This window comes from Oryctolagus cuniculus, chromosome 9 (assembly GCF_964237555.1).
Source record: "Oryctolagus cuniculus chromosome 9, mOryCun1.1, whole genome shotgun sequence".
Classification (NCBI taxonomy): domain Eukaryota; kingdom Metazoa; phylum Chordata; class Mammalia; order Lagomorpha; family Leporidae; genus Oryctolagus; species Oryctolagus cuniculus.
In genome coordinates, this window is record NC_091440.1 from 87500727 (window position 1) to 87527758 (window position 27032).

The window sequence follows — 27032 nt, forward strand, 5'->3', positions numbered from 1 at the left end:
CTGGTGAGCAGAGCCAGGACCCAAACCTGGGCACTCTGATGTGGGATTCTGACACCTCAAGTGGTATTTTTTAAAAAGATTTTTATTTGATTTATTCTAGAGGAAGAGTTACAGACAGAGAGAAAGGTCTTCTATCTGCTGTTTCACTCCCTAAATGGCTGCAATGGCCAGAGCTGAGCTGATCTGAAGCCAGGAGCCAGGAGCTTCTTCCAGGTCTCCCCTGTAGGTATAGGCACCCAAGTACTTGGGCCATTTTCTGCTGCTTTCCCAGACATATAAGAGATTTGGATTGCAAGAGGAGCAGCCAGGATATGAATCGATGCCCTTATAGGATGTTGGCACCGTAGGTAGAGGCTTAATCTACTACACCGTAGCACCAGCTCCACCACTCCCCCAACCCCCCCCGCCCCAGGTGGTGTCTTAACTGTTATGTCAAATGCCTGTCCTCAACAACCATTTTATTCAGCCCGACAGAAATGGCTTCTGGGGCAGATAGATATCTGACCTAGCGGTTAAGACACCAGGCAAATCACCTGTATCCCATGTCTGAGTGCCTGGATCCAATTGGCTCAGGCTCCTGGATCTGGCTGCCTGCTGGTGTGTACCCTGGTAGGCAGCGATGATGGCTCATATAATTGGTATTTATTTATTTATTTAAGATTTATGTGAAAGTCAGTTACAGAGAGATGTCTTCCATCTACTGGCCATGTAGCCACAATGGCTAGGGCTGAGCCAGGCCAAATCCCAGAGCTAGGAGCTTCATCCAGGTCTCCCAAGTGGGTGGCAGGGGCCCAAGCACTTAGGCCATCTTCTGCTGTTTTCCCCAGGTGCGTTAGCAGGGACATGGATCAGAAGTGGTGCAGCCAGGAAATGAACTGGTATGCTGACCTCACAGGTGGAGGATTTACCTGCAATACTACAACACTGGCCACAAGTAATTGGGTTCTTGCCACCCACATGGGAGACCTGAATTGATTTCCTGGATCCCAGCTTTGAGCCTTGCCTCTGCTCCCCAACTGCTTTGGTCATCTGGGGAATGAACCAGCAGATTAGAGCTTTCTCTTTGTCTGTGTCCCTCTCTGGGTCTCTGTTTCTGCCTCTTTCTCCCTCTCAAAGAAGAATTAAAAAAATTTTTTTTAAGTTTAAAAAAAGAAAAAGAGAGAAACATCAGAAGCTGGGGTGGGAAGGAGGAGGAGGAAGGAAGGAAGTTGGGTCTAACCCTTAAGGGATTAGTCATGATTTCTGAGGCATCATAGTACCCCATTTCACTGTTAGCAGCTGGCTTAAAAGTGGGCATATGATCTAATTCTGGCTAATTAAACAAGGAGGAGGCTCACGGGGAATGTGATGATCAATTTTATGTGCCTACTTGACCAGGCCACAGGATGTCCAGGTACTGGGTTAAATATTATTGTAGGCACTTCCATTAGGGTGGTTTTGGATAAGATTTACATTTAAATCTGTGGACTAAGCCATTTTCCCTCCTTAATGTGGGTGAGCCTCATCTGGACTGTGAGAGGCCAGACAGGACAAAAAGCTGACCCTCTGGGCCAGCCCAGTGTCACGGCACAATGGTTAAGCTGCCTCCATCTATGCCCATATCACCTGATGGAGCTCTGGGCTCCTGGCTTCAGTCTGGTCTAGTTCCAAGCATTGTGGCCATTTGGGGAGCTCTTCCAGTGGATGGGAGATATCTTTCTCTGTCTCTCCCTTTCTCTCTCTCTAACTCTACTTTTCAGATAAATAAAAATCTTTAGAAAGGAAACAGCTCATAAGCTGAGGATGGCAGAACAGAAAAACAGAAGGGCCAGGGACATTGCTGAGTCACCAGACCCACTAAGGGGCAGCCTGGCCCAGATCCTGCTCTGTGAGGGAAGATGTCTTGATGTTTAATCCTTGCCACTCAACCTGTGCCTGCTGCTTGCATGGATTGTGCAATCAATTACATTGGCTACTTTTGTAAGCCGTTACAGTCTGCATTTTTTTAAACTTTTATTTGGTAAATATAAATTTCCAAAGTACAGCTTATGGATTACAATGGCTTCTCCCCGCTCATAACTTCCCTCCCACCTGCAGCCCTCCCATCTCCTGCTCCCTCTCCCATTCCATTCACATCAAGATTCATTTTCAATTATCTTTATATACAGACGATCAATTTAGTATATATTAAGTAAAGATTTCATCAATTTGCACCCACACAGAACATAAAGTGTAAAATACTGTTTCAGTACTAGTTATAGCATTAATTCACATTGGACAACACACTAAGGACAGAGATCCCCATGAGGAGTAAGTACACAGTGACTCCTGTTGCTGACTTAACAATTTGACACTCTTGTTTATGGCGTCAGTAATCTGCCTAGGCTCTAGTCATGAGTACCAAGGCTATGGAAGCCTTTTGAGTTCACCGACTTTGATTTTATTTAGACAGGGTCATAGTCAAAGTGGAAGTTCCATTAGAGTCTGCATTGTGAACACACTCATGCAGAATCCCAGGGTCAACCCTGACCTTCCCGATCAGAATCTTCATTTTATTGAGATTCCTGGTGGTCTGTGTGCACACTGAAATTGAAAAGCATTGCCTGGGTGGCTTTAGCTGGCCGTGCAGCTCTTTGAATTGGAGAGCATCCTGGCATCATCGGTGGAAGCCCTGAGGGCCTGGAGACTGAGGTGTGTGAGAATTGACCTTGTGGAAATTTGGGGCCATGCTGGGTGCCTTGTGTCCTGCCTGTTCCACTTCTTCACTGCATCATGTGATACAGTCTCTAAGACGCAGCTAAGTGACACATTAGCTCCTCTAGGAAGCCTCCTGGGCTTCCTGCAGGTTGAACTGGGTGCACTTCCCATGTGTCATATTTCAGTTGCATCCTTCCTATTGGACCTTTCAGTTCCCACTGGAGCTCTCTGAGGGAAATCTATGCTTACTCTGTCTCCTCCATGCCTTGCCGCTGTCTGGTACATGCAAACAGTAGATGGTGTTTGGAGAAAACTTTGCTGATCTTGCTGCCATGGCCACTTCCACAGGGGTTGCAGGTATAGCAGGGAGGCACTGGCAGGAGCCAGCCTGGGTTAGGGAGTCAGGAGGCTTGCTGGTCCTGCAGCTGCCTCTCCCTCCTGTCCCTGCCTTCATCCCCCAGAGTGAGCATGTCACTGAGGCAGCTGCAGGACCCGCTTGCTCCCTGTTCCAGAAACAAATGGCAGCGTTCATCCGACAGCAGAGGAAGCAATGTTTTGGCAAAGACAAGACCCAGCAGATACAAGTTCCTGGAACTGACCGTGCCTCTCCAGTGGTCCCAGCCTGGGAGCCCCCATGCCAGTGGCACCCTTTTAGAAGTCATCCTTTTAGAAGTGGGTGGAGGGCGGCAGAGCCTAGGGGGACACAGGCTGAGATGGCCTCCACTAGACCAGAGGAGAGCCCAAGTGCCTTTCGTGGCATTTTCTTATCAAGTGCTGATCTACAGCGGGAGTGGCCGTGCAGTCCATTTCTTCCCACTAGGGCAATACGTACCCAGGAGCAGTGTTGCCATGTGGACCCTGAGCAGCTACTCTGGCCAGAGCCCAGGGCCTCGGCTTGGAAGGCAGAGAGGAGATGTGTTTCTTACTCGTAGTGGGCGAACCCTGCCGCTGTGACCAGCGTGCGCATGCGGAGGGCCAAGCCCGTGGCCTCCACTCGGAGCCGAGCTCCTGCTGGAACTGCCTGCAGTGCAACTATTCTGCTGGCCTATTCTGCCTCAAGCCAGGGGACCCAGGAAGGGGTTGGGACCAGGAGGTGGGGCTGTCTGTTCCAGGCAGGGGGCCACAGGCAAGTCTGCGGCAGGCAGTAGAAGCAGCAATGTCATGATGACTTCATTTACTTTGCGGATGTTGGCTGGGCAAGGCCCCTTACATGGGAGCTGGGGTCTGCGATGGGTGCCGGGGATGGAGAGCTGGAGGCCCGGCCCTCATGTGGCTGCTGCCTGTCCAGCAACAGAGACAGGCAGATCCAAGCCAGCAAGGTAAGTGCTGTATCAGAGGCGAATGCAGGGCGGGAGTGGCTCAGGCTAAAGATCAGAGTGAGTCCCAAAGAAGGGAGAGCTGCCTTGCACAGGTGCTGGTGGTAGGGAGCAGACTATGTTCGTTCAGTGCAGTCTAAGATACAGTACATCTTGTCCCCTGACCCCTGTGGTGATGGAGCTCCGAGGCTCAGAGAGGAACACTGGCTGGCCTGACACGGTGGCCATCAGGTCTTGCACCGTTCCACCCCACTCACACCTTGCACCAGTGGTGGAGGGACGCTACGGAGGTAGTGCCATGTCTCCTGGTCTCTGTTGGATATTGTGATGTCTGAGGCCTTGCTGACCAGGCCTCCTTACCAGGGCTAGCTGATTACTAGAGAAAGCGGATCACTCCCCCAGGAGCAGTCACACATTTCACACCTGGGACATGAGCCCCTGACCAGTCACCCTGGAGTTAGGGGCAAGGCCACTAGCAACATCCCCTAGGCCCCCGCATTTCTGCAGAGACCACAGTAACAGTGTCTGCCCATGTTTGCTCCCTTCCCTCTGCCTCCTGACCCACCCTGGTGCTCCCCTGAGTGGTCCTCCTGGTGCGTGCCGCCTTCCTCAAGGGATCTGCAAATAATAACTCCTTTTTTGTTTGTTTCTTAAAGCTTTATTCTTTCATTTATTTGAAAGCCAGAGTGGCTCAGAGGTAGAGGCGGAGAAAGAGATTTTCCATCCACTGCTTCACTCCCCAGATGGCTGCAATAGCCAGGGTTGGACCAAACTGAAGCCAGGAGACAGGAGCTCCATCTAGGTCTCTCATGTGACTGGCAGATGACTTGAGTCATCTTCCACTGCTTTTCCAGGTGCATTAATAGGCAACCGGATCAAAAGTGAACCAGTGCTGATATGGGATGCCAATGTCACAGGTGGCAGCTTAATCCACTGTGCCACAACACCAGGCCCAGTAATGATCTTTGCTTTCTTTCTTTTATTTTAAAGAGTGATTTATTTGAAAGGCAGAGTCAGGGCGGGGGGAAGGGAGAGAGAGGGAGAGAGAGAGAGAGAGAGAGAGAGAGAGAGAGAATATCTCATCCACTGGTCTACTCCCCAAATGGCTGCAATGGTCAGGGCTGTGCCAGGCTGAAGCCAGGACACAAGAGCTTCTTCCAGGTCTCCCATGTGTGTATAAAGGCCCAGGGACTTGGGCCATCTTCTTCTTCTTTCCCTGGTGCATTACCATAGAGCTGGAATGGAAGTGGAGCAGCCTGGACTTGAACCGGGATGCATAGGGGATGCAGGCACAGCAGGTGGCAGCTTAACCTGCTTCCGCCACAGAGCTGGCCTCAGTAAAGATCTTTTCAATGGCTCTTGTCTCCTGATCTGAATACTAATCAACCCTACACTTCAAAACACAGGCAGAGGGAGTGTACCAGAACCAGCAGGAGTGAGCTGTGCACATGCTCTGGGTTGTGTGTGGGGCTGGAGCCTGGGGCATGGGGATCTTGCATGTTGGAGGTGCTGAGGGAGCTCTTGGAGCTGTGAAGCATATTTGTGTTACAGCACCATGTATCCAGTAGCTGCCGACAGGAGAATCAACAGAGGAGAGGGAGCAAGCGAGAGAGTGTGAGCTCCCCAGGGATCCTTGCTTGTAATCCTGGAGTGACAAGGAGACACTGAACTGGGGCAGTGTGGTTGGGAGTGGGGCAGCGGGGGTACACTGGAGGGCACTGTTGGGATGCGATGGTGGGAACTGCGTGACCGATGTGGTAAGGAGATGGAGTGAAAGGTGGGAAGGGGTTTGGGCAGACAAATGTGTCAGTGGCGGCGGCTCAGCATGGGTGCACTTGACATTCTGCTGTTGGTCCTTGGGTAGAGAGCTCGGAGAGCAGATGAAGCTGGAAATTAGAGTAGCCATGTGAGGCAAAAATGTTAAACTTGTTTATTGTCTGTATCCAGTTATTGTTAAACACTTAGAAGGAAAAGTTAAAGAAAGACCTGACTGGAGAACAACCATGCCATAAAGAACAACCTGCTCGCATAGGTGAAGCCTTCTCCTGGGGACCTTCAAATGCCCATGTCTGTGTCCCTTAAAAATGTCACCGCCACCTATTTCACAGGCCCTGGGCAAGCCGTGTTCAGAAGGGGAGCCACTGTGATGAAGAGCATGAAAGGAGCTCTGATTTGAAACCTGAGATTGAGGGGACAGGTGTCCAATATTCTGGAATCACATTCAAGGTTCAGCCAGGACAAAAATGACTGTCGCAAGCTAGAAAGTAGCTGTGTGCTGGCCGAGGATAGGGGAGGAAACACGGGGAGGGAAGGCTGGGCATCTCCTCCATCCCCATTCTGAGGGGGCCATGGCCAGCTGGGGGGTGAATGTGGTGTGGGGTGCTGAGAGGCCAGGGTGGCTCTACTTTTTCAGTGTGAGGGCAGCTGTGCAACAGCTTTGGAAGATTAAAAAATGTGTGTGTGTGTTGACGGAGGGATATTGAGATTTGTTGCAATAGTAAAAGGTACTGCAGACGTGTGTCACCATGTGAGATGATGTCATCTCATTCCCAAGGGGCACCCAGGCCACGGAGGTGCTCAGATTTATGAATGGACCTCAGTCTCTCCTTAGGCAAAGTCAACACTGCAAAGCATCCATGCCTTAACTGTCAAGGCCAAAGCCAGTGGAAGTGAGTGCAGATGGCCCATGGAAGGTTCAGAGAATGAGAATGGAAAGGGATATCCAACAAAAAAGAGTGCTCTGCTCCTTCTTAATCTTCCTTTAGGGTCTTCTCAGTGAGAACTGGTCTGGGTAGGGTATCAAAAGCAGAGGGGAGGTCTCCTGCCTCAGATGGATTCAGGCCCCTGGGGACACTGAAGAGTAGGGACCATTACTCTAGGGTCATGTGCTGGTATGGGAAGTTAGAGTGCAGTGCAGGTGCCTGTATTACTGTCCCATTGCAATGGGTTCTTTTGGACCTTTCTCAGAGGAAAAAGGGGGGCACACAAACTTTTTTCTCCTAAGAAATTACTGAATCTGTTCAGTGCCTTTAAAAACAAAAAGAATAAACATGACTGATGAACAAAATGAAAAAGCAAACTATGGAACAATGCTTGCCACTCAATATCAAATGAAGAGTTACTATACTTACTCTACAAGGATTATGCAAATGGGTAAAAATACCAAGATGCAGTAGATGTTTGGGATTATTCCTCCTGGCTGGGAGAGGCCACTCCCAAAACAGAGGCAGAGAAGTGGCAAGAGCTCACATTTCCAGCTTCCCTTGCAGCTGATACAGGCATGTGTCCCTGGATTCGCATCCCTGCTCTGACTATAAAGATTTGAGTGCAATTCTGAGGCTTTGCAGAAAACCCAGGAGGGAGCCACACATGGGGAAGCCCCTCCCTTTTTCCTTCTGCTTGCACAGAGGGCTATGTGAATCCAGTGCTCAGAGGGCCTCGACAGGCTGTGACCATGAGGATGATGCACCGAAAGTCACAAAAAGAGATGGTCAGAGCCCTGTGGGAAATATCCTTACCTGTCCACTCAAGAGGTGGACTTGGACTGAGGAAGTGCAGTGAAAGCGAGACTTTATTATTATCAGTCTTGAAAGATTGTGTGTTTTTTTTTTTTTTTTACAGGCAGAGTGGACAGTGAGAGAGAGAGGCAGAGAGAAAGGTCTTCCTTTGCCGTTGGTTCACCCTCCAATGGCCGCCGCGGCCGGCGCACCATGGCCGGCGCACAGCGCTGATCCGATGGCAGGAGCCAGGTGCTTTTCCTGGTCTCCCGTGGGATGCAGGGCCCAAGCACTTGGGCCATCCTCCACTGCACTCCCTGGCTACAGCAGAGAGCTGGCCTGGAAGAGGGGCAACCGGGACAGAATCCGGCGCCCCAACTGGGACTAGAACCCGATGTGCCAGCGCCGCAAGACGGAGGATTAGCCTAGTGAGCCACGGCGCTGGCTAAGATTGTGTGTTTTGCATGCCCAGAGGAGGTTTAGCAAGCAATTTATACCCTGGCATTTAGGTCCCTCCCCTAGTTCCTCATTGGTTGAGTACTATGGGGTATTCAATCTTCCCAGAGGACAGCTAAGTTACAAAGTTATCTTCCTGCTTCCTTCTCTGTACTGTAATTTCCTCCTGTGACTTGGCTACTACACAACACCTTGTTTGCTGCATCTACAAGTCAGCTAACAGTAATTTTCCATTCTTTGCTGAAAATGAACCACCAGACAGTTTCTTACATGCCCTAGAGACATTGATGTGCTGAGCCAAGCCTTGAATGGTCTGCCTTGGATTGTTTGTGATGTGAGATTTATAAATAAACTTCTGATGTTTATGTCACCTTTATTTGGGTATTCTGTTCTTTGGGATAAAGTCATCCTAACCATTACAAGATGAAATAAGCAATTTACAGAAGAGGAAGTCATTACCAACAAATAAAGATGTGAGTAATATTTGTATCTGTAGTAGTTAAAGAAAGGCCAACCAGAGCAATGGTAGTGTTGTTTACCATATTTACAAGCATAAAATGCATGAATAACTAATCATGATAAATGTGTGATGAGGTAGCTCTCTCATACACATCTGATGGGATAATTTACTGGTGCAATGTGCCTATAAAGCAATTCATATATGAGGATTCTTCAGCAAGTTTGTGGAAAACAGAATTAAGAGATACATTTATTTTGGTGGAAAATAATTTTTTTTGACAGGCAGAGTGGACAGTGAGAGAGAGAAGCAGAGAGAAAGGTCTTCCTTTTGCCGTTGGTTCACCCTCCAATGGCCGCCACGGCTGGTGCGCTGCAGCCGGCGCACCGCGCTAATTCGAAGCCAGGAGCCAGGTGCTTCTCCTGGTCTCCCGTGGGGTGCAGGGCCCAAGCACTTGGGCCATCCTCCACTGCACTCCCTGGCCACAGCAGAGAGCTGGCCTGGAAGAGGGGCAACCGGGACAGAATCTGGCACCCTGACCGGGACTAGAACCCGGTGTGCCAGCGCCGCAAGGTGGAGGATTAGCCTAGTGAGCCGTGGCGCTGGCCAGTGGAAAATAATTTTGAGATCCATGCATATGATGGGGTCTTTAAAAGAAAACCTTGTGGGGCCGAACAATCAGAGGTTAGGATGCCCTTTCCCCAACTTAGGCTCCTGATTCTAGCTTCCTACTAAAACAGATTGGAGGCAGCAGGTGATGGCTGAAGTAATTGGATTCTTGGTGCTCATGTGTGAGACCTGGATTGAGTTCCCAGCTCCAGGATTTGGCCTGGCTCAGTCCCAGACTTTGTGGGCATTTGGGGGGGGGGTTAAGACAGTGGAGTAGAGCTCTCTCTCCTTCTCTCTCTCTCTCTCTCTCTGCTTCTCAAATATATAAATAAATTTTAAAAATACCTTTTTTAAAAAGTTCATGAAATATGCATGTATGAAAAAAATCATGGGGCCAGTGTAGTGGCATAACAGGTGAAGCTGTCACCTGCAATGCCAGTATCCCCTATAGGCACTGGTTCAAGTCCTGACTGTTCCACTTCCCATCCAGCTCCCTGGGAGTGTGCCTGGGAGAGCAATGAAAGATGCCTCAAGTGTTTGGGCCCCTGCACCCATGTGGGAGACCTGGAAGACACTCCTGGCTCCTGAGTTCAGCCTGGCCCAGCCCTGACCATTGTGGCTATTTGGGAAGTGAATGAGCAGATGGAAGACCTCTCTCTTTGTCTTTCCCTCTCTTTATCTGTACCTCTGCCTCTCAAATAAATAAACAAATCTTATTTTAAAAACAAGTCCTAAAGGCTGCCTGCATTCCTGGGTCCACAGCCCCTACCTCACATCACTCCAGACTCTGTTTCCATTACTTCTGCTCTATCCCTGAGTTTTCGCTTCCTTCTTAGGATCTGTGTTACGTTGGGTTCACCTGGTCAATTACCTGTACTAGTCAGCTTTTCATTACTATAATATAATACAAGCAGGCTACTCTATAAAGGGAAGAGATTTATTTTGGTTCCTAGTTCTGTGGGTGCAAAGTCTCAGGGTGTCACCTGATGATGGCCTTCTTGCTGCCACACAGAGCATCAGGTGGCAAGAGAAGGGAGTGTGCATGTCTTTGGGCGCTCTCTCCCTCTCTCTCTTTCTCATAAAATCGCCAGAATTCTACCATGGGAGATACACCTCAATGGCCTAATCTAATATAGTCACTTTTCAGTGATTCTACCTCTAGACACCATAGCTGGATTATATTTCCACTCTCTTAATGCCACTGACATATGACTTTGGGGATTCAATTCCTGCATGAGATTAGATGGACAGATCATATTCAAATATAGCGGCCCTGTCTCAAGGATCTTATTAATGGCTGAAAGCCCCCTTTTCCATGTAAGGGAAAATATTCATAGCTTCTGGGGAATAGGAGGAAACATCCTTGGAGAACATTCTTCTGACTACCATGCAGACATTGAAAACTTAACATGTCAAAAACTTAAATTCCTGTTCTTCTTCCCTCCAAAGATTGCTTTGCCTGTGTTCTTTCACATCTCTGTAGCCTCATCACCCACAGAGTCACCCAGCTCAGCAACCTGAGTGTTGCACTGGTACCTGCTGTTTCCTCTCCTGCAAGCTGGCACCACCTGCGAGTGTTTGCCAGTGTCTGCTGTGTACCAATTACCATGCAGATGCAGAAGGCGCAAAGAGGAGCAGAAATAGGGGATCTCTATCTGGAGGGCAAACAAACAGGAAAGTACCCCTTTCGGGGCTCTTAAGGAACAGGCGAGGTGATGTGTAGACTGGCCAGAAGGCACATCCCAGAGGATGTGATACTTAATCCAGGATTAGCTAAGAATGAAACAGTTATACATAAATCTTAAGGCATGCGGCCCTGGTGGAAGAAACAGCCTGGGCTGATGCCATAAGAGAGAAGTAAACCTGTGCTGTTCCAGTAACAGGAAAAAGGTGGCATGTGGGTGAAGCAGAGAGGTCATGAGGAAGAGGGAGACAGGGCCAGAGAAGATAGGAGCCGGGCTTTCGAGGGCCCAGAACACCAGGGCAGGGACTTTGAAGATGACCTTCAAATGCCAGCCTAAGTCACTCATCTCTGTCTCACCCCTGCCCTGGTAGCCTGACCAACCATTGTCTCTCACCTGGGCAATTGCTGTTATCCTCACCAGGTCTCCTTCCTCCACCTGGCCTCCTCTCATTTATTTCCCCATAAAAACCAGAGAGCTTTCAAAGAGAATGTTGTCATTTGGCATCTTCATCATCTGTTCCAGCCTCCTGCCAGCCTACCTTTCTTTCCTGCAGAAGCTGGAGAGCTACCAGTTTTATTTCCTAGACTGCGTGTGACTCCAGTTCCCATTTAGGCTCTGCAGGAAGTCAGAGGTACTTGTGGAAAAGGCGAATTGCTGAAAAATGAGGCAGGGAATCCTCTGCAAGTGTGGGTCTAGCAGATGTGATTCAGACAGACCCGGGCCTGGAAGGTGTGTGTCTGGTGAGTGTGGCTCTAATAGGCATGGCTTTAGCAGGTATGTGTCCAGTGAGTGTGGGCCCAGAAGGTTAGGTCTAGCAGGTGTGTCAGCAAATGTGAATCTAACAGGTATGGGTGTAGTAGATATAGTTCCAGCAGGTATGGTGGCTGCTGGTGTGGATCCTGCAGGTGCAGTGTAGTTCCATAGCTACTGTTGGCAGCTGCGGTCTGTGGACGGTGGGTGGCTGTCCCCATGACATATTCTGAGGCCAGCAGGGGTGTTTTATGTCTCTGAGTCTCCAGTTTCTGCCAGAACCAGAAGTGATGGCTCTCTCCTCCAGACTGCCCAGCAACTGCAAGCCTAACATCTAACATATCTAACTGTGTTAGATGCCTCTCTGCTTACAAAGGCAAGAGTGGTTTCTGTGATCTTTGAACTCTGAATATAACAGGTCACCCTGCTCAGGTTGTCTGTTGCTTCCTTGACCTCAGAGCACTCATAAACCCAACCTCCTCAGCACACTTATGATGCCTGGGATAACTTGGACCCCTTGTCTTTTGCATCTGGGCCCAACCCATGTTCCTTTGGTGATGCCTCTTCATTGTTCAGGTCACAGGCTAATGTCACTACCCCAGAGGAGCCTCCCTTGATCACAGACTGGATGTTTACTGTCTCACAGCTGTGGAGGCTACAAGTCCGCAATCAAGGTGTCAGAGAGTAGGGAAGGGAGAAGGTCATTTTCATGTCCACATGGCATGCTCCCTATGCTTGGGGCTCTGTCCAGATTTCCCCTCTTTGCAAGGACACTGTCATTTTTTATTAAGGCCCTCATTGATGACCTCATCTTAACCAAAGACATTTGCAAGGCTGCTGTGTGCAGATCCCGAGTGACTAGAGGGGCTAGGACCACCAAGAGTGGTCAGGTTCCCAATCTATAACAAACTACACTCCTTCATCGAAGTGGGTGGCATGGTGTGTGACAGCACAGCCCTCTGGGTCACCTCCCACCCAGAACATAAGCTCCATCAATTGAGGAGACTGTGTCTACCTGTTGAGTGGTCTCCCACCGCCTAACACAGTCATGGGGCTTTTGAACAAGTGCTCAACAAGTACTCATTGCATTTGTAAATAAATGAATTGAAGAATAAATCATGATTCTGTACAATAGCTGAAGAAAGACACCAACAAGCAACAATAGCAAGTGGCCGAACCAACAAAGACAGTTGTTTATGACAAAGCTATTGAAATATGTTGCTGAAGGCTTCCAGCAGTGTAGGGAAATGCTCATGGTTTGACATCGTGTGGCATAGCAGGATATAATCGTTTGTAGAACAGAAAAATGAGATGAAATCTAGCATTGAACTTCACTATAATTGAAAATCCTATGCCGGTGCTGTGGCTCAATAGGCTAATCCTCTGCCTAGCGGCGCCAGCACACCAGGTTCTAGACCTGGTCGGGGTGCCGGATTCTGTCCCGGTTGCCCCTCTTCCAGGCCAGCTCTCTGCCGTAGCCAGGGAGTGCAGTGGAGGATGGCCCAAGTGCTTGGGCCCTGCACCCCATGGGAGACCAAGATAAGCACCTGGCTCCTGCCTTCCGATAGGCGCGGTGCGCCGGCTGCAGTGCGCCGGCTGCAGCGGCCATTGGAGGGTGAACCAGCAGCAAAGGAAGACCTTTCTCTCTGTCTCTCTCTCTCACTGTCCACTCTGCCTGTAAAAAAAAAAAAAAAGAAAAAAAGAAAAAAGAAAAGAAAATCCTGATACAATTCTGATCAAGTTTGTGACTTTTCACATTGGATTTATTTAACTCTTCTGATTCATTAGCTCAGTGCCTTGAAGTCAGAGCTAAAGAACAACAAGCACCTTTAAAAATTAGTGTCCCATTTGCAGTCTTATATTCTTTTTGGAATAAAAGATAGGGATGTAAGGAAATAAATCTGACCTTGCTTATATCTCTACAGGCTACGATGACATAATTTTTAGTCATTTATTCTGTTGTTAGTAAAACCATATGTGGTCATGTGTAAAAATGATGTGTTTGGAGTTCTTATTGGAAATTAATTCTTATAAGTCTGATTTTTCTCTGACTTTAGCACTAATGCATGCTCATTATAAAAAATTCAAGGTAGGGGGCTGGTGTTGTGGTGTGGTGGGTTAAGCGTTGCCTGTGATGCTGGTTTCTGATATGGTGCTGGTTCGTGTCCCAGCTGCTCCACGTCCAGTCCAACTCCCTGCTGATGGCTTGAGAAGGCAGCTAAATGTGGTCCAAGTGTTTGGACCCCTGCACCCACATGGGAGACTTGGAGAAAGCTCCTGGCTCCTGGCTTCAATCTGGCTCAACCCTGGACATTGCAGCCATTTGGAGTGTGAACCAGTGAGTGGAAGATAGATCTCTCTACCTCTACCTCTACCTCTACCTCTACCTCTACCTCTACCTCTACCTCTACCTCTACCTCTACCTCTTCCCCTTTCTCTGCCTTCTCTCTATAACTCTCTTAAATAAATTAAGATTTATTTATATATTTGAAAGTCAGAGCTATATAGAGAGAAGGAGTGACAAGGTGGGAGAGAGAGAGAGAGAGATAGAGATAGATTGATTTTCCATCCACTGGTTCACTCCCCTAGATGGCTGCAATGGCAAGGGCTGGACCAGGCTGAGGTCAGGAGCCAGTAGCTTCTTCTCAGTCTCCTGTGTGGGTGACAGGGGCCCAGACACTAGGACCATTTTCTGCTGCTTTTCCCAGACCATTAGCAGGGAACTGGATCAGAAGTGGAGCAGCCAGGTCATGAACTGGCTCCCATATGGGATGCTGGCGTCACAGGCGGTGGCTTTAGCTATTACACCACAACGCTGGCCCCAAATAAATATCTAACAAAGAATCAAAGTAAGTTAGAAATTTAAGACATCATCAAATCATGCCTCAAAGGGATAACCATTAATTGCATTTTGGTTAATATCATCCAGGATTCATTCCAACTGTACACATAGGTAAACATTCACACACATAGGAGTGCAGAAATGAGTCTACTGCACATGACAGTGTGCAAACAATTTCCTCATTTTGCAACACATGTTGCTGCTGCTTCATGTCAGTCCCAAGCACCTCCCCCATTCTCTGTATCCAGGCAGAGATTCAGGCCTGGATTGAACAATTTAGGACATGAGAGAAGTAACCAAGGCACAGGACAGCGACTACTGTTGCCTTCCAAGGGCAGAATGAGCAGGAAGCAGCTTCCTGGATTGGGCCTTACTCTTTCTTGCTATCTGACTCATTGCTTTCCTCTGCTGTGGTGTGCTAGTGTGGTCGGAGGGACCATCTGTGGAGCAAAAGAATAGAGCTGGAGCCGGCGCCATGGCTCACTAGGCTAATCCTCCACCTTGCGGCACCGGCATACCGGGTTCTAGTCCCGGTCGGGGCGCCAGATTCTGTCCCGGTTGCCCCTCTTCCAGGCCAGCTCTCTGCTGTGGCCAGGGAGTGCAGTGGAGGATGGCCCAAGTGCTTGGGCCCTGCACCCCACGGGAGACCAGGAGAAGCACCTGGCTCCTGGCTTCGAATTAGCGCGGTGCGCCGGCTGCAGTGCACCAGCCGTGGCGGCCATTGGAGGGTGAACCAACGGCAAAAGGAAGACCTTTCTCTCACTGTCCATTCTGCCTGTCAAAAAAAAAAAAAAAAAAAAAAAGAATAGAGCTGGGGCTGCTCTGTGTTTACGGGTTCCAGTTCCATCCATTGGCTTTAGAAGTCTCTAGGCTTCCAAGGAACAGCGGAGTTGTTTCACCATCATTCAGAGCTGGGACCAAGTGCCCGAAACCATGGAGTATATGAGACTGCAGACCACAAGCTTTTTTCTTTTCTTTTTTTAAAGATTTATTTATTTATTTGAAAGTCAGAGTTATACAGAGAGAGGAGAGGCAGAGAGAGAGAGAGGTCTTCCATCTGCTGGTTCACTCCCCAGTTGGCCGCAACGGCCCGAGCTGTGCCGATCCGAAGCCAGGAGCCAGGAGCTTCTTCTGGGTCTCCCATGAGGGTGCAGGGGTCCAAGGACTTGGGCCATTTTCTACTGCTTTCCCATGCCATAGCAGAGAGCTGGATCAGAAGAGGAGCAGCCGGGTCTTGAACCAGTGCCCATATGGGATTCTGGCACTGCAGATGGCAGCTTTACCTGCTATGCCACAGCGCTGACCCCAACCACAAGCTTCTTAAGTGGGATGGAGATGTACAGGATGTGGCACTGAGTGTGTGTGTGCCTGTGCTTTGCTAGCAATTTTGTAAATGTAGTGTCCATGTTTTTTTGTAAATTCATAGTCTCTGTTCTCAAAAAAATTTTAAACAGTGTTCTATTTTTATTTTTAAAAACTTATACATGTTTGTAGGATTCTGTGTGATGTTTTGGTACATGTATACCCTTTGTAGTGTCCAATTAGGGAAAATATATTTATCCTTTCAAATATGTAACATTTCTTTATAATGAAAACATCCAAAGTCTATCTTCTAGGATTTCTAAACACAGCAAAATATGCAGTACATTTACTTTATATATACTACATTTGATCTTAGCCAAAAAGTGGAGAAGCAATAAATGTATGCATAGTCACCATACTGTGCAACAGAACACCAGAACATCCTGTTCCTGTCTAGCTATAATGTAGTACCTGTCAATCAACATTTTCTCATCCCCCCAGTTCTCTCCCCAACCTCTGATAACCACCATTATGCTTTTAAACTCTATGTGGTGATTTTCCTCAGTCTCTACATGGGAGTGAGATCATGTGTGATGCTCATCTTTCTGTGCTTGGCTTATTTCACTTCACATGATGACCTCCTGTCCCATCTGTGTCATTGCAGATGACAAGACTTCACCCCTTTTCATGGCTGCTTAGTATTCCATTACATATACGTACTACATTTTCTTTATCCATTCATCAGTGGGTGGACACTTAGGTTCTTTCCACTTCTTAGCTCTTGTGAATAATGTTGTGATAAGCATGGGAGAGCAGATGGCTCTTCAACAGGGGGAGTTCATTTCCCTTGAAATACATGCTCACGAGTGAGTTTGTGGGATCCTGTGGTAGTTCTATTTTTAGTTTTTGAGGAAACTCCACATTGTTTCCCACAATGTTTGTGCTACCAACAGTGAGCAAGGGTTCCTTTCATCCATGTCCTTACCAACACTTGCTATCTTGTGTCTTTTTGATAACAGCCAACCTTACTGGAGTGAGATATCTCATTGTGGTTTTGATTTACATTTCCCTGATGATTAATCATGGTGGGTATTTTTTCATGTACTGGTTGGCCTATGTCTTCCTTTGTGAACTATTCATTCACGTCTATTATTCATTTTTTCATGGGATTATTTTTGATTTTTTTTTGCAATGGAGTAGTTTGAGTTCCTTATATATTTAGGATATTGATTCTTTATCAGATATATATCTTTCAAATATTTTATCCTATTTTGTAGGTTGTCTCTTCATTCTGTTGATCATTTCCTTTGCTGTGAAAAAACTGTTTCATGGAATCTCATTTGTCTATTTTTGCTTTTGACTTTTGTGCTTTTGGTCCTAGAATTTTTTAATGATTTGTAGACATTTTCTGTCTGGTAGTCAAAACATCATATATTTGGGACTGGCATTGTAGTGTTGTGGGTTAAATCACTGCTTGTGATGCCAGCATTTTAAAACAGACTGCTAATTTGAGTCCTAGCTGCTCCACTTCTGATCCAGCTCCTTACTAATGCACCCGGGAAAGCAGTGGAAGATGGCCCAAGTGTTTGGGCCCTGCCGCCCATATGGGAGACCCAATGGAGTTCCAGGTTCCTCCTGGCTTCAGCCTCACTCAGCCCCAGCTGTCACTTTGGTTAGTGAACTAGCAAGTGGAAGAGCTCTCTCTCTCACTCTCGCTCTCACTCTCTGACACTTTGGCTTTCAAATAAATAAAATAAATTTTAAAAGTTATATCTTTAAAATTTGATACATCGATACAAAAATCAGAATTATACTGAGAGACATCTGATGAAAAATGGGATAGAGTGTACAAAAAAATGGGATCGAGTGTACTGTAGAGTGTACAAATATCCTTGCCTCCCCAAATTTGTAATAACTCGAAGCCTAAGTTTTCTTTTTTAAAGATTTATTTATTTATTTGAAGGACAGAGTCACAGAGAGGCAGAGGCAGAGAGAGAGAGAGAGAGAGAGAGAGAGATATCTTCCATCTGCTGGTTCACTCGACTGCAGTGGTCGGAGTTGGGCTGATCCGAAGCCAGAATCCAGGAGCTTCTTTCAGATCTCCCACATAGGTGCAGGGGCCCAAGGACTTGGGCCACCTTCTACTACTTCCCCAGGCCATAGCAGAGAGCTGAATCCAAAGTGAGGCAGCTGAGACTCGAACCTGCATCCATATGGGATGCCGGCACTGCAGGTAATGGCTTTATCCGCTATGCCACAGAGCTGGTCCCCGAAACCTGGGTTTTCATAAATATCTTTTCTTTTTTTTTGAAAGGCAGAGTTAGTGAGAGAGAGAGACAGACAGACAGACAGACAGAGAGAAAGGTCTTCCTTTTCCATTGATTCACCCCCCAAATGGCTGCTACGGCTGGCGCGCTGCGCCGATCCGAAGCCAGGAGCCAGGTGCTTCCTCCTGGTCTCCCATGCGGGTGCAGGGCCCAATCACTTGGGCCATTGTCCACTGCCTTCCCGGGCCACAGCAGAGAGCTGGACTGGAAGAAGAGCAACCGGGACAGAATCCGGCTCCCCGACTAGGACTAGAACCCAGTGTGCTGGCACTGCAGGCGGAGGATTAGCCTAGTGAGCCATGGCACTGGCCTTCATAAGTATCTTAAGATTGCTTTCTTCTGAATGATCTTTTCCTTGCTTGCTCTTTCTTTCTTTCTAGATTTATTTATTTATGTATTTGAAATGCAGAATTACACACACACACACACACACACACACACACAGAGAGAGAGAGAGAGAGAGGTCTTCTCTTTGCTGGTTCACTCCCCAAATGGCTTCAATGGGTGGAGCTGGGCAAATCTGAATCCAGGGACCAGGAGATTCTTCCTGGTCTCCCATGTGTGTAGCAGGGTACCAAGCACTTGGGCCATCTTCCACTGCTTTCTCGGGTGCATTAGCAGTGAGCTGGATCAGAAGTGGAACAACCAGGACACAAACCAGTGCTGATATGTGATGCTGGCACTGCAGATGGCAGCTTTACCCTCTGCACCACAGCAAAGGTCCCAGCTTGGTCTGTTTTCCAGTTATCTCCCTGGTCAAGGGCTGTATGGGGAGCACCTGGTGTCACCTCCCAAGGAGTAATGACTCTGCCCTCAGTGAAGTGGAGTGGATGCATCAAGATTCTCCTCACAGGAAGATAATTTGACCTTAATTTGTCAGATGTGAAGCTTTCTCCTAAAATGCATCTGAAGATCCCAAAAACTGATTTCAAGGTCTTGAGTGAGTAGAACGTCCTAGGAGATGAGTGAGTGATTCTCTTCCACTCAGGTCACATTTCCTCCCCATGATTTTGACACAGTGGTGCTGTCCCTATGCCTTCAGAGCAGGGCATGCAGTGCGGTGCCAGCAATTAGGAGAAAATCGCTCTATGGAGCAGTACTGCTATCCATGAGCTTGTTTTCCACAGGTTTATTCACCTTTGAAACTAAGCAACACAGAAAGTGTGTCCTTTCATGGTAGAACCAGGTGATCTGTTGCCAAGAACAGTGACTGCACAGTTCTCATAGAGGTGAAGACTTAGGTGCAGCAGGTGAAACATAGGGGACCAGGAGCATGAAGCCTTGACCTTGAACTGTTGATGGTGCACCAGGATGTTATTTTCTCCATTGAACATCTGGGCTGCAGAGAGGAGGGAACTGTTGGCTCACCTTTCAATGTCACCCCACAGCTGATCCACCCCACAGGTAGCCTTATGACTGTCCCTGGCAGGAGAAAGAGTTCCATGCTTCTCTGAATATTCTGGAATATTCCGAATACTCAGCTTGGCATTCCCAATGGGAGAAGAGTGTGCCTGGAGAACCTGTGGATTGCTCTAGTCCTTGGACCTGATACACTTGGAAACTGTTGTCTGTTTCTAGTGTTCTTTCTGAAAGAGGGTCAAAAACAGAAGCAGATGGAGGCTGCAGTTAGCTCCAGCTCCAGCTCCACTGTGTTCACTCTGTGCTGTGTTTTTGGACTTATCTGTGTTCCCATGAGACAGGGAGATCTGGTGAGCAGCAGACCCTCAATGCATACCCGCTGATGAATGAGTAAATGAAGACATCCATACATGAATCCTTGGGGCAGAACTGTGCCTGCATCTCAGATGGCATTCTGAGCTGCCACATGGCAGCCTCTAGACACCATTGTCAGCTTGTCAAGTCCTTACAGCCTGAGTGCTTCCTCCAAAGTGGAAGCTGGCATGGTTTTGCTCCTGGTTTTGGAAATCATTCTTGTTTCTTTGTGAATTAGGGGCCGACACTGTGGTGCAGCTAGTTGGAGCCCTGGCCTGAAGTACCAGCATCCCATGTGGGCACCAGTTCGAGACCTGGCTGCTCCACTTCTGATCCAGCTCTCTGCTATGGCCTGGGAAGGCAGTGGAGGATGGCCCAGGTCCTTGAGCCCCTGCACCCATGTGGAAGACCCAGAGGAAGCTCCTGGTTTCTGGCTTCAGATCAGCACAGCTCCGGCCATTGCAGCCAACTGGGGAGTGAACCATTGGATGGAAGACCTCCGTCTCTCTGCCTCTCTTTCTCTCTCTGTGTAGCTCTGACTTTCAAATACATAAATAAATAAATCTTAAAAAAAGAGATAGTGAATTGTCTTGTAACAGAAAGTGTGCATGAACATTTTTCATGGGAGGAGCAGAAAACAAGAGATCTACAGCAGGAATGAAAGGGGAGAAACAGAAACAGGCAAGAAGAATGGCTTTGTTTGGTGCTTATCATGTGCAAGACCTTCTAATACATATTATTTAAATGTGTCTGAGCCTTCTCCCATCCCAAAAGACTCATAGGTAGATATTGTTACATCCATTTCTTTTTTTTAAAGATTTATTTATTTATTTATTGGAAAGTCGGAGTTACACAGAGAAAGAAGGAGATAGAGATAGATGGAGAGAGAGAGAGAGAGAGAGAGAGAGAGAGAGAAAGAGAGAGAGAGATTACATCTGCTGGTTCACTTCCCAGTTGGATGCAATGGCCAGAGCTGTGCCGATCTGAAGCCAGGAGCCAGGAGCTTCTTCTGGGTCTTCCACACAGGTGCAGGAGCCCAAGGACTTGGGTCATTTTCTACTGCTTTCCCAGGCCATAGCAGAGAGCTGGATCAGAAGTGGAGCAGCCGGGACTCACGCTGGTGCCCATATGGGATGCTGGCACTGCAGGAGGCGGCTTTACCTGCTATGCCACAGTGTTGGTCCCTGGTGATGACTTCTTACACGTGACTCCAGAGGCCATAGAAAGGCAATAAACTGCATCACATTAAATTAAAAAAAAATGATACCACAAAAGACACTATGAACAAAGGCAAAGGCAACCCACAGAATGGGATAACATGTTTGTAAATTATGTATCTGATAAGGAATTAATATTCAGAATACAAATAGCACTCCTAAAACTCAACAACAAAAATCCCTAATAACTTGATTCAAAAATGGACAAAGGACTTGAATAAATATTTCTGCCAAAGAAAATATACAAATGGCCAATAAGTACATGAAAGGATACTCCATATAGCTCATCATTAGGGAAAGGAAAACCAAAACTACAGTGAGATATCACTACATACCCCTGGGGATGGCTCTTGTGAAAGCAAGAAAAACTGAAAATAACAGCTGCTGGCAAAGATGCAGAGAAATTGGAACTCCTGCTAACTGCTGGTGGGTATGTAAAACAGTGCAGCTCCATTGGAATATGACATGGCAGTTCCTCAAAAAGTTAGACATAGAATTACCATGGTCCAACAATCTGGCTTCTGGATCTAGTCAAAGGAATGGAAAGTAGAATCTTGACAGGATGTGTGTATCATCATGTTCGGAGCAACGGGTGTCAGAATAGCCCCAAGGGAAAAGCAGCTCAAGTGTTCCTCAGCAGCTCAAGTGTCCCTCAGCCGATGAATGGATAAGCAAAACGGGCGACATTCATACCAGGCAGGGCTCTGCTGCTTTAGAAGGAAGGAAACTGTGACACATTTGAAGCTGTTGTTCTAAGTGGAACAAGTCAGCCACAAAAAGAGCTGCCTGATTCCTCATAGATGAGGTACTTAGAGCAGTCAGATTCATTGAGACAGGAAATAGAACTGGTGGGCTGGGGGAGGAAAGAGTGAGGTCGCTGCTCAGTGGAATAACCCTTGAGTTTTGCAGGATGAGCAGTTCAGAGATGGATGGTGGTGGCAGGTGCCCAATAACTTGAAAGTTCATAATGCCAGCGAGCTGCACTCTTAAAACAGGTGATGTGGGGTCGGCGTTGTGATGTAGCAGGTAAAGCTGCTGCCTGCAGTGCTGGCATCCCATATGGGCACCAGTTTGAGTCCCGGCTGTTCCATATCCAATCCAGCTCTCTGCTAAGTCCTTGAGCCCCTGCACCCACGTGGGAGACCCAGAAGAAGCTCCTGGCTCCTGGCTTCAGATCAGCACAGCTCCGGCTGTTGCGGCCATCTGGGGAATGAACAAGCAGATGAAAGACCTCTCTCTCTCTCTCTCTCTCTCTCTCTACCTCTCCTCTCTCTTTGTGTAAATCTTACTTTCAAGCAAATAAATAAATATAAAACCAAAAAACAGGTGATGTGGTCACTTGGAAGTACTACGTATTTCATCAGGATGATACACAAGCCGTGAGGGGATGCTTATTCCACACAATTTGTTCCATGTTGTGCAGTTAGTTAGCTATGGAGTTGGCTCTTTCAGATGTCAGGAAACCCCTCACAGCACCTGTACGACAGGCTGATGGCGGTGGCTGCCTTGAACACTTTGTCCTCCAGATGGCTGTGCATGGGGGATATGGCCATGAGATGCCTGCAAAACCACCACCTGCAACTGCAGGCTGTGCTCCATGCAGGGGGACAGCAGAGACCCTGAGGCAAAGTCTGCGGAGCTCCAGATGGAAGCCTGGCGCGGAGCTATGTCTGTGCACCTCATGTGCATGGGGCTTTATGGCCATTGTGTGGGGCCGGGGGGTGGGAGGGAACAACACTCCCCACATCCCCCCACTGAAAGCTCCACTCTGCTCTGCTGCAGAGCAAGTGGGAAAGGAATTAGGCTCTGGGTGGAAATCTCTCTGCACGCCTGGAAAATTCCATGGGCCGATTAGAAATAGAAGAGCAGACAGAGCTCATGAATGTGGCGAAATCTCCATCTCTGTTTAAAAGCCTTGCTTTTCAGATGCAGACCCTGGGGCTGGGCACCAGTAGCTTATAAATAATCACAACTAACAATTAGCAAACACTTAGTGTGTGCCAGAGCGCCAAGGTAAGCCTGTTAGCTGTACTTTCTCAAATCTTCCCTCATCCTCACAAGTGCTGGAGACTTCTGAGCTTTCCTTGTAGTCCAAGACATGGTTGAATCCCCTCATCAATTACCTTTTATAGCTTGCGGCCAATTCAGATGGGGTTTTGTTATTTTCAGTGGAGAGTCTGTGATTGAAATGGTTATACCCATTGTACAGATGATGAAACTGAGGCTTAGGTAAATATATCTTAAGCTATCAGATGGCAGCATCAGGATTTGACTGCAGCTTCTCCCTGCCTTCTGCTTCCCCAGTGTGCTGGTCATGTGGGTAGAGGCACAGGATGCAGTCAAGTGGGAAATCATCACTAGTCTAAGTGGACAGGGGAGGAAGGACTGGGCAGGTCTGAAAAGGTCTGCAGAGATTAGCCAGGGAGTTCAGGTGCATGAGGACCACCCAGGGAACGGCTCACCTGAACTTCTTGGCAGAGGCCATTGGCTCCTGGAATACTCAGAATAGTCAGAATCAGAATTCAACAGGAGCCTCACTGTCTGGGTGATTATTGTCACAAAGATCGGCACAAGCCATGGTGATGTAGGTTTCTAAAAGCAGGAGGATTAACAACCAACATTTCATTTTGAAAGCCACTTGTGTCCAGCAAATTTTAGCTGGAAAGCTGTTGGCTCGATTTATTATCTCTCATTTTCCTGTTTCCCACCTGGCCCCAACCAGGCCCCTGCACCTGCTCCAACACATCTGGGCAGCACAGTCCCCATCTGCTGAAGAAACAGTGGCCCTGCTTAGGCATCAGCAACCTGCCCAAGGTGCTTTGCCAAGCATGCAGGTTCTTCTGTGAACACCTGCGTGTCATTCTGAGTTGTTTGTGCCCCTGATTCCTCCCTGCATGTCAGGACCAGCTGTGATACCAGCTGCACCACAAGGGGCTCTGATGAGGGCTGTGTTGGGCAGCTCTGGCCTTGGACAGCTTCTCCACAGCCAAAGGGCCAGGTTGTGTGAGTGTGGACAGGTGCTCTGCTGCAGGGTTAAAACATGCCTTGCCCATGTTTTAACAAAGACAGCCAGACCTGTTTCTATATGTAGACAGAAAGCTTTGCTGACAGGTGATGGTTGCTTTCCAAGACTTTGCTGAGGTCAACCTGAGCAGAGGGAAGATGGTATCTTGACAGGCCTGGCTACTGATTTATAAGTGGAGGCTGTCTGTGTTGAGGGTGGCCCTGTCTGACCCCTTCCTGGCTCTCCTACCTCTCGCATGAACTGACACCACCCAGTAACTCGCCCTCTCCTGGAAAGGGATGGATTTCTACCTACACTCCATCTGGCATCCGGAAATAAACCCATCCTGGAGTCTTCTCAAAAACACAAGGACTTAAAGTTACTGTTGAATGGCTACAATATTGCAGAGAGAAAGCAACACTCAAGCCTCTAGATTTAAAAGATGGAGACCTTGACCATAAATGGTTCTGTCAGTGATGCTGGTCTCTGCCTGCTTCACTCATCGTTAATTCCACTGCTGTCCCTTGCAGGCCATTTGCTCGGGGTTGGCATCTGAGATCCGTGAAGGCTAAAGCTTCATCACTTCTCGGCTCCTTACCACCAGGGAGAAGCCCCTGGGATGTGAGGAATCACAACTTTTTTTTTTTTTTTAAGATTTTATTTATTTATTTGAGAGGTGGAGATAGAGAGAGGGAGAGACAGAGAGAAAGGTCTTCCATCTGCTGGTTCACTCCCCAAATGGCTGCAATGGCCGGTGCTAGGCTTATCTGAAGCCAGGAGCCAGGAGCTTTTTCCAGGCCTCCCATGCAGGTGCAGGGACCCAAGGACTTGGGTCATCTTCTACTGTTATCCCAGGCCATAGAAGAGAGCTGAATTAGAAGAGGAACAGCCAGGACTAGAACCAGCACCCATATGGTACACCGGCGCTATAGGTGGAGGATTAACCCACTGCACCACAGCACCAGCCCCCTTGGAATTACAACTTATTGTCTCAGCAGAGATCTCCTTGTAAATTTGCTGCTTAAAAGAATATTTCATGGATATTGAATTGTGTTCTTGTTGTGATGTAGAACAGCTAAGCATCTGATGGTGTTAGACAAGGTGTTCTTTTCCTTCTTTCCTTCTGTTTCATAGAGAGGGGAGTTCACCAGGCTGCAGCTGATGGAGGTGTGAGGGTGAGGAGAGGCCGGAAATGGTGCAAGAATCTTCTGGAAAGACAAGCATGGGTGAGATTCTGAAAGGGAGCTGCCACCGAAGAGCTCTAAGCAAGGAAGTTACAAGGTCCAGTGGGCACCGAGAACAGTGGCTTTGGCTTCTGGATGGGGAGGGTTGAAAAGTGTAAGAGCAGGGTCTGGGGATCCTGTAAGGAAGCTGCCATGGGATGAAAGTGGGACCTGGCAACCTGAAGCAGAAAGCTGGCAGGGGAGGTTGGGTGGAGTGGGCAAGTGCAATAACTATTGAAGACCAGAGCTGACAAACCCAGTCTTCCACTAGGTCTACAGAAGTGGGGTGAAGGTTGAGCGTGACACTAAGCCTCCTGTGGAGCAATGATTGGAAGCTGGTGTGGTTCTCAGAGATGTTGGACATGAAGCAAACCAGACTTGGCATGGTGTTGTGGGGAGAGAGAATCTCACTGGTTTGGGACAGATGGAGCTCCATGTGGAGGTGTTCAAAAGGCACCTGTAGTTACCAAGTGTGTTAGGCAGAGAAGTGCTTTGGAGAGCTCTCACTAGGTGTTGGCCAAGGAGAGCATATAGACGGGAAGAGAAGTGGGGAGATGATGGCCTAGCACAGGGTTCCTTGACATCAGCACTACTGACGTCTTGAGCAGGCACATTCTTTGTTGTGGGGCCACTCTGTGCATTGCAGGATATGGTTCAACATCCTTGGTTTCTATTCACTAGATGCCAGCACCTCGCAGTACTGAGAGCCACGATTTCATTAAACATCACTGGATGCTCTGTGAGGTTGAAAATTATCCTCTACTGAAATGAAGTAATGAGAAATGCCAATTTTTAAGGAGTTGGAAGACAAAGAAGAATGTAGGTCAGTTGATGGAAGTACTTGGAGTAGGATTGAACTTGGTGTAGTTTTCATCATGTTAATAAAATTGCACCTGACTTTAGTGGAATTCTGTGGTAGGAAGACTGGGATGGGGTAGCCAGAGCGGATACAGAGAAGGCAGGAGCATGTGGCGTGCTGCCTCCTGTGTGAAGAGGGAGAAGTATTTGTGTCTCCACTGTGTTTGTTGCTCAAGCAAATACCTGGAGAGGCTGGGAGGGTGAGACTGAGGGGTGTCCATCCAGGGAGCTACAAGGAAACCATCGGCCCTTGTGGTGGAGTTCTGGAGTGGCGGGCCAAGATGAGGTGACAGAAATTCTGCTGACGAGGGTTGGAGCATGAATGGAGGGAGCTAAGTGGGGGTCCTGGGTTAGGCAGCTCTCTCAGGGGTTTGGTGAGGGCAAGAGGAATGACGAAAGTGTCTGAGGACACCAAGGATTTGTTCAGATGAGCGACTGATGGATGAGAGAATCCAAGGGTGAGGGAAGCTGGTAGCTGGTGCCAGGTCCCATGCTGGTGGCAGAAACTTGGTATTGGGGATGAAAAGAGAAAACTGGTGTGGAGAGACTGGGCAGAGCAGGAGAGGTTGTAAAGGCCCTGGGAACATGGGTGAGGGGTGAGCTAGCCCCGGATCCTGGTCTTTGGAGTGCAGCCCATCCCTGCAGTTTACAAAGGAGGAAGGGACTCACACAGAGCTCTGACCTCCCTGTGTCCAGCTGCTGAAGAACTGTGGCCAGGGCCTAGAGCTGCCTTGCTGTGTCCAAGGTTCCTTTCCTGGCGAGGGTCCCTGTGACCTGGGCAGAGTTCAGGGAAGTGGGGAAATGGGAAGAGCGGGGAGGGGTGGAGACCCTCATCCTCTGCTCGAAGGTTTGGTATGGGTTATGCAGTGCACAGCTGCCCAGGCTGTGCTAGGAGAGTTTAAGAAAAACCACTGACACTGCAGCTACCAGCTTCCCTCACCCTTGGATTCTCTCATCCATCAGTGACTTTAGAGGAATTTGGAAAGTAGAGCAGAAACCAGGCTCATGAGTGGGGAGAATGATCAATGAAATAAACTGTGCAGTGTTGTAGGGGAGCTGGGGAGGGGGAGGCTGTCTGGGTGGATGTGTTTCCAGGCCAG

The 27032-nt window shown here is 48.2% G+C and overlaps 1 protein-coding gene across 1 annotated transcript in view; it reads left to right on the forward strand.

The window, feature by feature from the left end:
* Positions 1-20178, forward strand: part of USP12 (ubiquitin specific peptidase 12) — a 184555-nt gene extending 164377 nt beyond the window's left edge. The window contains exon 7 of the mRNA XM_070049076.1: positions 19869-20178. Coding sequence (XP_069905177.1) covers positions 19869-20163 — 295 coding nt within the window. The 3' untranslated portion in view covers positions 20164-20178. The remainder of the gene's footprint in view (positions 1-19868) is intronic.
* The last annotated feature ends 6854 nt before the right edge of the window (positions 20179-27032 follow it).